Consider the following 13,137-nt stretch of genomic DNA (forward strand, 5'->3'; position numbering starts at 1 on the left):
GCCAGACCAAGTCTCCGCCGCTTTGCTAGCATACCGAGTTTTCTTTCGCTATTCACTCGCTATATTTGGAGGTTCTGTGTCGGACTTTCTCATGAATGTAGTGTAGCCTGCCCTTCAAGCTGCTCATGTAGTCCTCACCAGCTATCTTCATTCTGGGCTTACATCCAAACTTCAGGTCACAATACAACCCTATTTCTCGACAGAACGTAATACAAGCTGGTGACTCTCCTGTCGATTCTTGTAGGTACTGGCGATCTGTAGACCATGGTGATTAGATGAAAGTACCTGCCCCAGTCACAGTGGTCATAGTGACCACTTTAGTCAGGTTTTTCCTACAGTTTAATTCAATCTTTCGATCATGCCATCTGACTGTGAGGATATGCCGTTGTTCTCGTCTTCTTGATTCCGAGCATTCGAACAGTCTTGACTCGAAGTTCCGTTCTTGATCGGAATGTAGTTCGAGAGCCACACCAAACCGTCTAATAAGCATCACTTGGTTTGGAAAGACATGAGCCTCCACCCATGTGGTGAAAAAGACCATCGCCACCAGTATGTACTTATTTCCTTCTTCAGTTTTCTGGGAATGGGCCAGCAATATCGATGGCGACTCGTTCCAGAGGACTGCCCACGTTATACTGCTTCATTGGCACTCAACGATTTCCTCTCAGGCCATTCGATGAAGCACATAATCTGCATATCCGGCACCAGTCCTTGACGTATTCCTTTCCAGTTGACCCATTAAAAACGCTCTCTCACCTTTTCTAGCGTTTTGTTGATACCGAACCACCAGGAGTTCGTCGTGTGGATTCTCTAATACTTCTGGCAGTCGACGAATTATCAGCTGTCAACTGGTTTCTGGCTGCGGTACCCTCGTCATTCTCGATGATCCAATGATGGCAATCCATCCTCCAAAATGATGGAATCCCACTGTGCCCAGTAGCACCTAACCCTAGGATTCGGATGACTCACTTCTTCCCTTATTGGCCTTTTTTCCTTGCATTTAGTGATGCCCACGAGACCAACGGGACAAAACTTTACTCCAGTCTCAGTTACTACAGTCTCGTCTCGCCGATAAGACATGAAGTCTCGTTTCCAGACTCGTCTCGTAGGCTCCTAGTCTCGTCTCGAGTCTCGTTCGAGAGTTTCGTAAAAGTCTCGTCGTCTCGTCGTTGATAACATTTTTTGAAAGCGGAATATTTAAATCTAATGATTATAACACACACTCCTAGTACTATAGGTTATCTAACGAGTAATTTTTTTCAATTATTTGCCTTTGGAAGTATAATTATAATATTATATGAAATTTAAATATAATTTATATCAAGCTCATTTTCCATCGTCAGAAAAGAATGTTGAGACAGAAAAGACGTGAGAGAATATCAATCAATATCTATCTTTCATATAAGTTACATATACAGGGTGGGCCATCCATATAATCTTCCACCCCGAATTTCGAGCTTCGGGATGGAATAACGAAAACACGCGCGGACAGGTCAACTTTTTTTGAAAGGGGGACAAAGGAGGGTGTTCAAATGAGTTTGATATCACTACCCCTCTAGCTGCATCCCCTAACAGCTCTCATTTTTGAATAGGGAAAAAGGGTCGAGCAGCACCTTTTTGGAAAGGCAATTCAATTTCCTGCATGGGTGTATTTTTTTTTCATCGCTTTATTATTTATTTATTTTGAGTTCTTATACTAATGTTCTAATACTTACGCAAAAGCGTAATGGGACGAAAATCAAAGGGGAGGCTTATGGTGGGCTGAGGCAGAGTTCCTAAGAAATAGGATAGGCTGATAGTTAACTAAAAGTGAAAGATTTTATTTTTTGTTATTCTCCTCGAATTCAATAGATATGCGTTGAATATTCGTATCGCGACTAAAAGTTATTATTTTGTGATAAATAAAAGTTTTTTGAGTTCAATATACTTTCTACTTATCCTGTATGAATCTATCCCATCGCAAATATTTTACCCCAAAAAACTAAGTTGTAACTGTTAAATTATTTGATATAACAGCAACGTTTGGTATTTCTATAATAACAGTTTCAAACTTTTTTATAACTAACAACAATATATTTGCTGTTACACTAACCAAGAGAGATAAACTCCAACTATGATCAGTTTCATAATCAAACTTTGAGTTTAAAGACCGTTTAATTTTAAAGCTTTCTTTAACCCTACTAAAAAGGACACTATAGGAAGCTTTAAGCTCAAAGAGACTTTAATTTGATTATGAAACTGGATAAATTTATCATTTTGACCATTGATCATAAAGGATTTAAAAAATAAAAATGTGAAAAGTGTATGAAGAGTCACCATTTTCCTTTACTAAATGCAAACATGCAAAAATTCACGTACCTAGATCAAATCACAAATTCAAATTCTTAAAAAAATGCCTCTCTTTTGTTGGCGATATGTCTATTTATGAACATATATTCAGATTAATGAGGCCAAAGAGGGAAAAATTTAAGATGTCTCTTAGGTACCTATATACTGACAGAAACTTCATCGAAATTCCGAAATAATTACTGTCAAAGATTATAGAGTAGAAAGATAGGAAACGCCCTCATATCGCTAGTACTAAAAACCGACTACATTTTGGCCAGTGAAAACACATTTGACAATGAGATGGCGCTGAAAACGTATTATCAATACAGAAAAACTGTTCAATAACAGTTTTCTGTTTTATAATTGAGGGGCGCGAAATTCGAATTCTATTCCTTGTATTGAATTTCAATCTTGACCTTGTTGAGATCGGAAAACAAACATCCTGAGCGACAAAACAAGAGGATGGTTTTGTTTTGTGACCAGGATGTTAGTTTTCATCTGAACATTCTTTGGAATCGATTTGTATCAATGAAATACGCTGTTGGATGTGATAAATTTTTATTTGCAATCTATAAAAATTTACAAAAATTATGGACAACGAATAGAGCTCTGACTAGGATACAAGAGTACATGGTTAGGTACGTCAAAGGTGTTTTTTCTGTGAAAACGTTTTGAATTGATAAACTGAGTTGAATTTGTACAATTTATATCAGAAATTGATATGAACCAATATTCAATTTACCGTCATAGGATACACATTTCCGTTACTTACATATTATTTACAAAATTTTCAGAACCACAATTGAAAAAAACCTTACAGAGGTATACAAGACCTGTATTCAAGCCCGTCAGTATAATTTCTTCATGCTTTTTTATGATTTCTTCATGGTATGGTCTTTTTATGGCACAATATACAAATTGATTGACGAATGAACAAATCACTCACAGAAGGTTTCATAAAACTTTGACTTTCCAAACGACAATTTGACAGTCACCCGATTCCCAAATCGAAATCCATAAAACTTTTGCATTTCTGAGTATATTGAAGCCAATTGAGAATCTTTGAATGGACGTATAAAAGTCATAATTTCCCCTAAATGGGCCCTTCATGCAAGGGATGCTTCCTGCATACAAAAATTTACGTAGATGAACAGTTCTCAATCGACTTGCAGTAAAATGTTCATTGCACATGGTGTAGTCAGTAGTGTTTGCAGGCCTCTACGCCCTGAAAATTTTATCCACTTCGTAGCACTGAAAAAAAATCAATGAATGACCGAGTCACATGTTACCGGTTTTAATACTTACATTCCCATTTTCCTTAGTAAAATTCGTTTTATTTGATCCACAGTTCTTCACCATACTATAATTTTTGAACGATATTCTGAGGTTTTCGCCAAGAAATTAGACACAAATTTCAATAATCAGCAACTAGAACGGGCTTGAAAAACAAAAGGCGATACGAGGTTGTCTATGGATACGAGAATCAAAACATTCAAAACCTGTTTGATCAAAATGGCCATATGACTCTGACATCTCTCGAAATTGTCTCATATGTCCCTTGAAATAAAATTTTAACCAGTCTTAGGGCCTTGAAAACACATTTGAAACACAGATGGCGCTCACATCACTCTAGTCGCTTCGTTTCCTATCTTTCTACTCTATAATCTTTGATTACTGTCATCTATTATGAGATTCAAATATAATTTTATGTTTTTTATTAAGAAACCGAACTGAAATACAACACTCCTATTTCAGTTGTACCTTAAAAATGTTGGAGTAACTGAAAATTGTTCAGTGAATGGAATTTGTTTTAGGAAGTCTGGCTGGAACAGCTGCTGGCATATTTACGAACCCTCTGGAAGTCGTTAAGACTAGAATGCAGCTACAAGGTGAATTAAAAGAGAGGGGAAAACATGTGAAGATTTACAAGAATACGATTCAAGCTGCTTATTATATTGCGAAACAAGAAGGCATTTTAGCGTTACAAAAAGGTCTCACACCTTTTATTGGCTGGCAAATTGTTGCCAATGGTTTGAGATTAGGTAATATTATAAAGGGCATGGAAAGAATATTGAGTACCGAACTAGGTGCTAACTTTTATCAATAATATGTACAACTTTCCCTTCAGGACTATTTGACATAATACGATCATCTGGTTTCATGACAGACAAAAATGGAAAACTAATACTACATAGAACAGTTATTATAGGTAGTGCTTGTGGAGCTATTGGAGGATTTTGTGCTAGCCCCTTTTTCCTAATAAAAACGCATATGCAAGCAGAACCCCCAGATGGGTCTCAACGTTCCTATTCGAGTACCTTGAATGCTTTTCAAACCATATACAGAAAGGAAGGTGTAAGTTAAATACTTAATTATATATTTTTCTTCATTCGCAAATTCCTTAATTCCAACTTGGTTGGTTGTCTCTGAACTGACATTAAAGTATCGGTGATGGTTGCTCCAACCGTTTGTTTTGCTTTCGATCCTTGTCAACCAATTTGGCAACCTAGATTGACAACCATGTTCGTCGTTTGTGTCCGCTTAGCGCTTTACCCAGGGTAGATCAAATCTGTCCAGTAGGTACGATGCTGGTTGGTGCCTTGTTGTGTGTGTAGATTAGAGACGTGTTGTGGTTGTGTGCTGTCATCGGATCCATAGCACTCAGGGGGTTAGATAACGCCGTATCAGCCGTATCAGTAATAAGGGGCAGTAGATAGGCAACACCGGTTCGAGCACAAAAAGTGTAGTTTTTACATGTAAATTCCCATAAGGAAGTCTAAGGTCGATTTTGCAGAAATCGGTCAATTTTGAAAATTTTTTTAAGTCCTGTTCAAGGTCATCCAGTAGGCGGGTCTGAGAGGGTGAGAGGAGAGTGGGGGAGAGGGTGATGAGTTTGACGATGAGAGGTGTGAGGTTGAGCGGGTTCGAGTTCGAGATTTTGTTTCGTACTTTTCTAACGTCGGGATTCGAACTCAGGACTTTTGCGTTACAAGATAGATAGAAGGTACCTTAGCGTTGGTATTAGAGATACGTCATGCTTTTTAGGGTGGTAATGAGGAGATATGTCGCTAGTCAAATAATGTAGAACAGCTGAATGCTTTCATTTTTATTTTTCAAATCATGAGTGAAAGGGTAATGGTGAGTCATTAATTGAAACCTTGTGAAAGAAAAATCATTTATTTTATTCACAGTAACATTGATATTTGTTTGATTAAAACAGAGTGATCACTGAAAAAAAAATTTAAATCATATAGTCAACAATTTGAATTGTTTGAAATCTTCTTCCTAGGTTCATCATATTCTTCAATCTTGCGTTTATTGAGTGAATAATGACCCCACGGTAGAGTGTTGAATGTTCCGGTCACCAAACATCGTTTATCATCCTCAGGACTTAAAGCTATTTTTTCCTGTGTCAGTGAATACACATGATGTTCCTTCGCCTGAATTAAATTTTGGGAAATAATTTTATGTTTCCATGTTTCTAAACATTCAATGTAATCATCAAAACATATTCTGTTCTTAACGATTGATTTTTTAATACCCTTAGCTTTCTTAGTGGTACCATAATTTCGACACATGGATTCAATTTCATCCGCTTCATACTCTTCTTCCACCCATTGTTGTTTTTTTATATTGAGATCATCCGTAAAAGTTTTCGCTGCATATAGTTTAGACCTGAGACCAACATAATCGGTCATAGGTATTCCATTGTTTTCATCCTTCATCATTCCTAATACCTTTTTATTAACTTGAGGAATACCGTAAGTATTATTCTTGGGATAATCTGAGGTATCAAATCTTTCATAACAGTCAAGTTTCATTCTTTTATAAGGATCTTCAGAGACCTCATAAATAAGAGAATCGGTATCAGTATATAAGATGGTACAGCCAGCACTGAAAGCTTCATTCATGTAGTGGTAATGGAAGTCATAAATAGTAGTTTTAGCCAAATCCAAGATACTCATTCCCACATAAATTGGCTTGTTTAAATAGATCTGCAGCTTTCGCATTTCAACAGCTACCAAGTTCTCATTGAAAATAACACAGTTCTTGAATTCAGGTTTGGAGATATAAGTTTCCATCCCATATCTTCCTTTCCATTTTGTCAGAAGGTGGACATTAACCCTTTTCCGAATATTCTCCATCGTTTTTCCTGTAACAAAAGTAAATAATATGTCGATATCTGTATAGGAAATCATATAAATGTAATTTGAATGGATATAACAACTTACCAAAAACAGCATTGTTCATCAGTTTAAAGAGATTCTTCTCGAACTCATTTTTGGCATTCTTTCTCAGATCCGTATTGAGGTCGATGTAAGACTTGAGCCATGTAGATTGCTTGAACTTGAGCACTCGATGTATTTTTGTTATAATCAATCCATTCTTCAATGCTTGCTTCAGATTTCTGTAGTGGATGACATATTTCTTCTTTTGATGTAATGTGGCCATAAGTTTAGCGTTTTGATGAGATGCATAACAAGGTGTTTGAGTTTTAGAGTTGTAATGTTCTGGACAGAATGGAAGATCTTTGTGCACATCATGCAATTCTCTAGGATATTCGAGATCGACTTCTAAAATATAACCCTCCGAAGCATCATCAGGAATTTGCAAGACATTTATATTTGTATCGGTCCACGTAAAACCGCCGTATGGTAGACATTGTGACATTGCCCATCCATATTGATTGTTAACATCAAAGTACATGAGGTAATTTTCTGGTTTAGTTGAATCATAGTTTGGTATATACTTGTTGTTCGCATGTGCTCGTCGTTTACCACATACTTGACTAAGGCCGCCCCGAATTCCTCTTTCAACAAACAAAAACATATCAACATCTGTGAGAAGTTCTAATTCCTGTTTTGTATATTTCAACATAGCATCCCACGTATATCCTGGTAAAGTAAAATAATGCGCAGGATCTAATCCATAAGTCTTATGGCAGCTCGATCGAAATTGTTCAAATACGTCAGCCAGCAATAGAATGTCAGTTTTCATGTAGAGATCGCTGTATTCGCCCAAATTCTGACATTTGAATTTATTCCACACAAGTTGTGCTCTCTCATATCTTCTTCGTGGACATTGCCTACCATCCAATTTGTTATAGAATGCTTCAATAGGTGGAAGAGAAGTTTCATCGAATCGGTCATGGGAATCGATATAATCATATGGCATTACCCCTTTGTTCGTAAGAAGACTGATATGTTCTTCAGATTCCTCAGAAAATTGTGTTTTCAAGTTCGGAAACTCTTCTAAATAGGACGCCAGTTGGTCTAAAGAAGAAGCCATGAATCGGAAACTATCAATGAATCGGAAATTAATGTGATAATCATCATAGTGTTTGGTGAAACTGATATATTTCTCCTTGGTTATCGGTAACAAATCGATTTTCCCTTCCATTCTTGTGACAATATCTTGTATCAGAAAATAAGCGTCATATCCACTTAGGTTGTGAAATACTACAGGAATCATGTGACTATCCTTATAATTTATATTACATCCCTCATGTGCTGCTCCACGGTAATTCTTTTCGGGGATGAGATGATTATGATCTCTTACTTTTTTATCTTCAGGTTTGAACATTTCTTCACAAATATGACAGTGAGTTGCCTTCCGAAATTCGACTTCCTGTTTTGACGTCATATCGATATCGTAGGGACATAGGAAAACTGAGTCAACGTCTCCAGCAAATTTATTCATCTCATCTGCAAACCATTTCATGCAATTGGGACCGCGATAAGAACGGTAAAAACTCAGAGAATCATCATATGAACACTTTACATAGTATCCTACAGCTGCAGCTTTATGTTCTTGATAGTTGTTTTTATTATTAGTAGGTTTTAGTATGCTCTCCAGATCTGCATAAATAATAAAAGGTACCTTCTCCTTGTTTTTATGATTTTTGAACTTGAGTGTATTGTTTCCTATCTCAGGCATCTTTATAGCTGTTTCATTCATGTTTCCACAATCCTCTGAATGACTTTTCAGTTTTTCTTCTGATCGGAAATATCGTAGACATCTATCACATAAGAATTTTTTATGCTCTTCCTTGCTCAATTGACTCGATACCAGACGAGAGAGATTTTTGATCAATAAATAATGGTATCGCACTGGAGTATCATCGTTTGAATAATGATCTTGTATAAGGAGTAAGTTGATATGTCTATTCATTTTATTTTTTGTTAGGTATGTTGGCAATGTAGTGAAGTTCTTCTTTTCCTTCTTCAGAATATAAACATTAATGGATATCTGGTTTTGTTTTTCAAAGTTGGGTATCTGTTTCATTGTCATCGGAAATTGAATACCTTTCAACTTCAAAATTTTGGAATAATGAGGATATTTTGATAATCGTTGCGGATTTTTCTCAACAGGGTGTAATGCAGCAGTCACAGCCCACGCAAAACATGCATCATCGTCGTTTTTCACATTGATACAGGCCTCTTTCCGTTTTATTTGAGGAGGAAGTTCTATGTATGAGCTTCCAAGTTGGGGTGTGAACTTGTTTATATTCACCCCTAGGTTAACAACATTAACCAGAGCCCATCAGCTATCACGTTCTTGGAATTCCTCAAGATCTTTGAGAATTGATATCAAGACATTTCTATTGAACCATTCAGTAATATTCGTATCTCGGTAAATAGGTGAATTGGATGTTGTGAAGTATTTATATTCCTTTTGAATTTTATTGGCTGTTATAATCTGAAACTCTCCACAAAACACCATATTGACCTTAACAGCTTCATCCTTCTTCAATGCATTCAGAATTCTTCGACGAAATATAGCTTCACAGTCCATCAAAAAAGCCTTAGGCTCCTTATGTTTCAGGTTACTAATCACACCAGTTCTTATTCTCGAGTCGAATGCTGATAATGAATCATTCCAATGGACTCTGTTCCAAGCAGTTTCCTTTCGTCTACTCAGACCTGCACCAATTCGTTGTTGTTGTTTGAATTGTTGTTTCAATGATTTTATAGAACGGATCTGAGCTTCGAGTTGCTGTTTTCCTCCAATTGAAGTACAACCTGGCAATTCCCGATACAGTTTTCTTATTGCTCTCGTACATTCCTTTATACCTTTTATTGCATGCTCATTATCAGATGTTGTGATAAATAAAGCCACTAACGACTTTATTAGTCGAAGACAATTCTCTATGTTGAACATTTTAGATACAACTGAAACAAAATATCCATGTCAACATTTTAAATATTCTCAAAATCGGATACAACACACGAAAATAGCCGAAGATTTCCGAAGATACAAAACTTACGCAAGAACGGATATTAAGCGGATGCGAAGTGAATATAAAGCGAGTACACAACACAGTTAAGCTGTCAGCTACAATACAGTTTCAGGCAGCTTTAAAACAGCTTCGGACAGACAGCTAAGCAGACAGCTTCAGCACAGCTCCAGACAGCTTCAACACAGCTCCAGGCAGCTAAGCTGACAGCTTCAGCACAGCTCCAGACAGCTTCAACACAGTTCCAGACAGCTAAGCTGACAGCTGTTATAAAGGGTATAGGCGGATACAAAGTGGATGTATGAATCATGCTTTTCTGATAAATATTGAAACTAATAATTTTATATTTTAATTGATAACATATATCCCAAGCATTCACATGCAATAATTCATATCAGTCTTCAAGTCTTCAATTCAATTTGTTTGCAACAATTTTGTGATTAAAACACAGAGATAAGAAGATTGGTCTCAGAGAAGTCTTTGGACTCAGTAGATCTCCATATAAACTGCCATCTATAATAAATATTTATATAGTTAAATAATGAGAGATTCAACGGCTTCTCCGGCTTCTTGGACTTACGTAAATCTATGAGATGATATAATTTTATCTAAAGATTTTTTTCTGGATAACAGATACCTACTATTTTCATTTTATCAATAAATCTATCGAGGTCAACCAGGCGGTTCTTTAATAGCCATCGCATGCAACAATTTTCCTACTTACACATATATACCTAGTATATAGCAGATGACAGCCCACTTTTCAGATGGGTCTTACAGACATCTCAATACTGATACTTGACCCTCGTAAGAGTTCTCTAGTGTGTTTTCGTTATTCGTCGTCCACCCTTTTATACCGCATAAGCGGAACCTCTATCGAAATCTATATGAACATAATCTGAATGTTTTATAGCCAGGCGGCCCCTCAGGATTCTAAGACACTACACAGAGGTCTGAGGTTTAGATTATTATCATATAGAAAGATCGATTTTAATTGATAATATGGTAAGATATAATACATTATAATATGTGCATATCAACATGAAATAAGTACTTACGTGGTATGATAGGTTGATGAGTTGGGATTGAAAGTTATGGTTTTTTTTAAGAAGGAACAGTCCCTACGATCAGATTGGGGAACTGAAAAAAAAAACGTTTATTTAGCCTGTATGAATTCAAGAAGATGTGCTAAGCAATAATTAAAATACCGCATAATTTTCATACGTTAGTTTATTCTGTTATCAGCAGATCGAATGAATGTATCATGTCTATGTAGAATGAAATATTTCTTAGTCCAAATTTTCTCTTAATCCTGCGATATCTCCGAAATCATACATTATAGGGAAAAACTAAACCAAAAATCACCCCCTTCACTCCCTGTCGATTTACCACCTAATGAATAAGATGACAAAGTTTCAAAATCATATCTAATCATTTTATCACTTCCCCACTATTCAAATTCGACTATAATATTCATATCATAGGATACCCGGAAATGAAAAGAATTATTCTAAGTCCTAATTTTTTCTTCATCCTGCGATATCTCCGAAATCATGCATTTTAGGGAAAAACTAAATCAAAAATCACCCCCTTCATCTCCTGTCGATTTACCACCTAATGAATAAGATGACAAAGTTTCAAAATCATATCTAATCATTTTATCACCCCCCACTATTCTAATCCGACTATAATATTCATATCATACGATACCCAGAAGTGAATAAAATTGTTCTAACCACTGATTTTTTCTTCATCCTGTGATATCGCCGAAATCATGCATTTTAGGAAAAAATAAATCTAAAATCAACATCCCCCTCCCCCCGGATTTAACATCCACTAATAATTATTATTGTAACAAAGTTTCAAATCATATTATCTTCCCATTCTACCGTCTCTAAGATAAGATTAACAAAAAATAAATCTCGTCTTACTCACCTAGATATGTTTTTTTTTTCACGATTTCGTAACAATAGAACGCAACTAATCGAAACCCTGCGAACGAATGAAGAATTGATACAATACTGGCTGTATTTATATTCTCTCAAGCTGCCCTTAGTTTGAACAATGAAAATGATACCTGTTTGAAGACGATTTTGACGCGAATTCATGAAAGAACGATCCATATAAATTCGATATCCTATTTAATTTCGAATTAATTTTACGTTGTGAGGTATCCTGGAGTAAATCACTGCTCCTTCACAACCATCCGGAAGGTATTTTAATTTTTTTATATTGATTTATTGAGGTTTAATCGGAAAATACTGTTCATTAAAGCTCCAATATTGTAGTCATTGGTATGTGTATATGCGCTGACGGGGTTCAAGTTACAGACAGGTCTGGACAAGAAAGAGTCATGGATAGATCGTGAGCCTTGTACCCCGTCAGCGCATATACACATACCAATGACTACAATATTGGAGCTTTAATGAACAGTATTTTCCGATTAAACCTCAATAAATCAATATAAAAAAATTAAAATACCTTCCGGATGGTTGTGAAGGAGCAGTGATTTACTCCAGGATACCTCACAACGTAAAATTAATTCGAAATTAAATAGGATATCGAATTTATATGGATCGTTCTTTCATGAATTCGCGTCAAAATCGTCTTCAAACAGGTATCATTTTCATTGTTCAAACTAAGGGCAGCTTGAGAGAATATAAATACAGCCAGTATTGTATCAATTCTTCATTCGTTCGCAGGGTTTCGATTAGTTGCGTTCTATTGTTACGAAATCGTGAAAAAAAAAACATATCTAGGTGAGTAAGACGAGATTTATTTTTTGTTAATCTTATCTTAGAGACGGTAGAATGGGAAGATAATATGATTTGAAACTTTGTTACAATAATAATTATTAGTGGATGTTAAATCCGGGGGGAGGGGGATGTTGATTTTAGATTTATTTTTTCCTAAAATGCATGATTTCGGCGATATCACAGGATGAAGGAAAAATCAGTGGTTAGAACAATTTTATTCACTTCTGGGTATCGTATGATATGAATATTATAGTCGGATTAGAATAGTGGGGGGTGATAAAATGATTAGATATGATTTTGAAACTTTGTCATCTTATTCATTAGGTGGTAAATCGACAGGAGATGAAGGGGGTGATTTTTGATTTAGTTTTTCCCTAAAATGCATGATTTCGGAGATATCGCAGGATGAAGAAAAAATTAGGACTTAGAATAATTCTTTTCATTTCCGGGTATCCTATGATATGAATATTATAGTCGAATTTGAATAGTGGGGAAGTGATAAAATGATTAGATATGATTTTGAAACTTTGTCATCTTATTCATTAGGTGGTAAATCGACAGGGAGTGAAGGGGGTGATTTTTGGTTTAGTTTTTCCCTATAATGTATGATTTCGGAGATATCGCAGGATTAAGAGAAAATTTGGACTAAGAAATATTTCATTCTACATAGACATGATACATTCATTCGATCTGCTGATAACAGAATAAACTAACGTATGAAAATTATGCGGTATTTTAATTATTGCTTAGCACATCTTCTTGAATTCATACAGGCTAAATAAACGTTTTTTTTTTCAGTTCCCCAATCTGATCGTA

At 35.8% G+C, this 13,137-nt stretch overlaps 1 protein-coding gene across 1 annotated transcript; it reads right to left on the reverse strand.

Annotated features, from left to right (window-relative positions):
• Positions 1-5,582: 5,582 nt before the first annotated feature.
• On the reverse strand, positions 5,583-8,358 carry LOC123322764. The gene is made up of 2 exons (XM_044910778.1): positions 6,561-8,358; positions 5,583-6,481 (listed from the first exon to the last, which is right to left on the reverse strand). The coding sequence occupies exons 1-2, from the start codon at positions 8,284-8,286 to the stop codon at positions 5,583-5,585; spliced, it is 2,625 nt and encodes an 874-aa protein (XP_044766713.1). The 5' UTR covers positions 8,287-8,358.
• Between the last annotated feature and the right edge of the window lie 4,779 nt (positions 8,359-13,137).

The sequence above is a fragment of the Coccinella septempunctata genome, chromosome 1 (assembly GCF_907165205.1).
Source record: "Coccinella septempunctata chromosome 1, icCocSept1.1, whole genome shotgun sequence".
NCBI classification, from domain to species: domain Eukaryota; kingdom Metazoa; phylum Arthropoda; class Insecta; order Coleoptera; family Coccinellidae; genus Coccinella; species Coccinella septempunctata.

Excerpts from the sequence above, each read along its gene's own strand:
- LOC123322764 (XM_044910778.1), bottom strand. The coding sequence starts at position 8,286 with ATGAATGAAACAGCTATAAAGATGCCTGAGATAGGAAACAATACACTC. Across the intron at positions 6,482-6,560 it reads GATGAACAATGCTGTTTTTG|GAAAAACGATGGAGAATATT; the intron begins GTAAGTTGTTAT and ends CTTTTGTTACAG.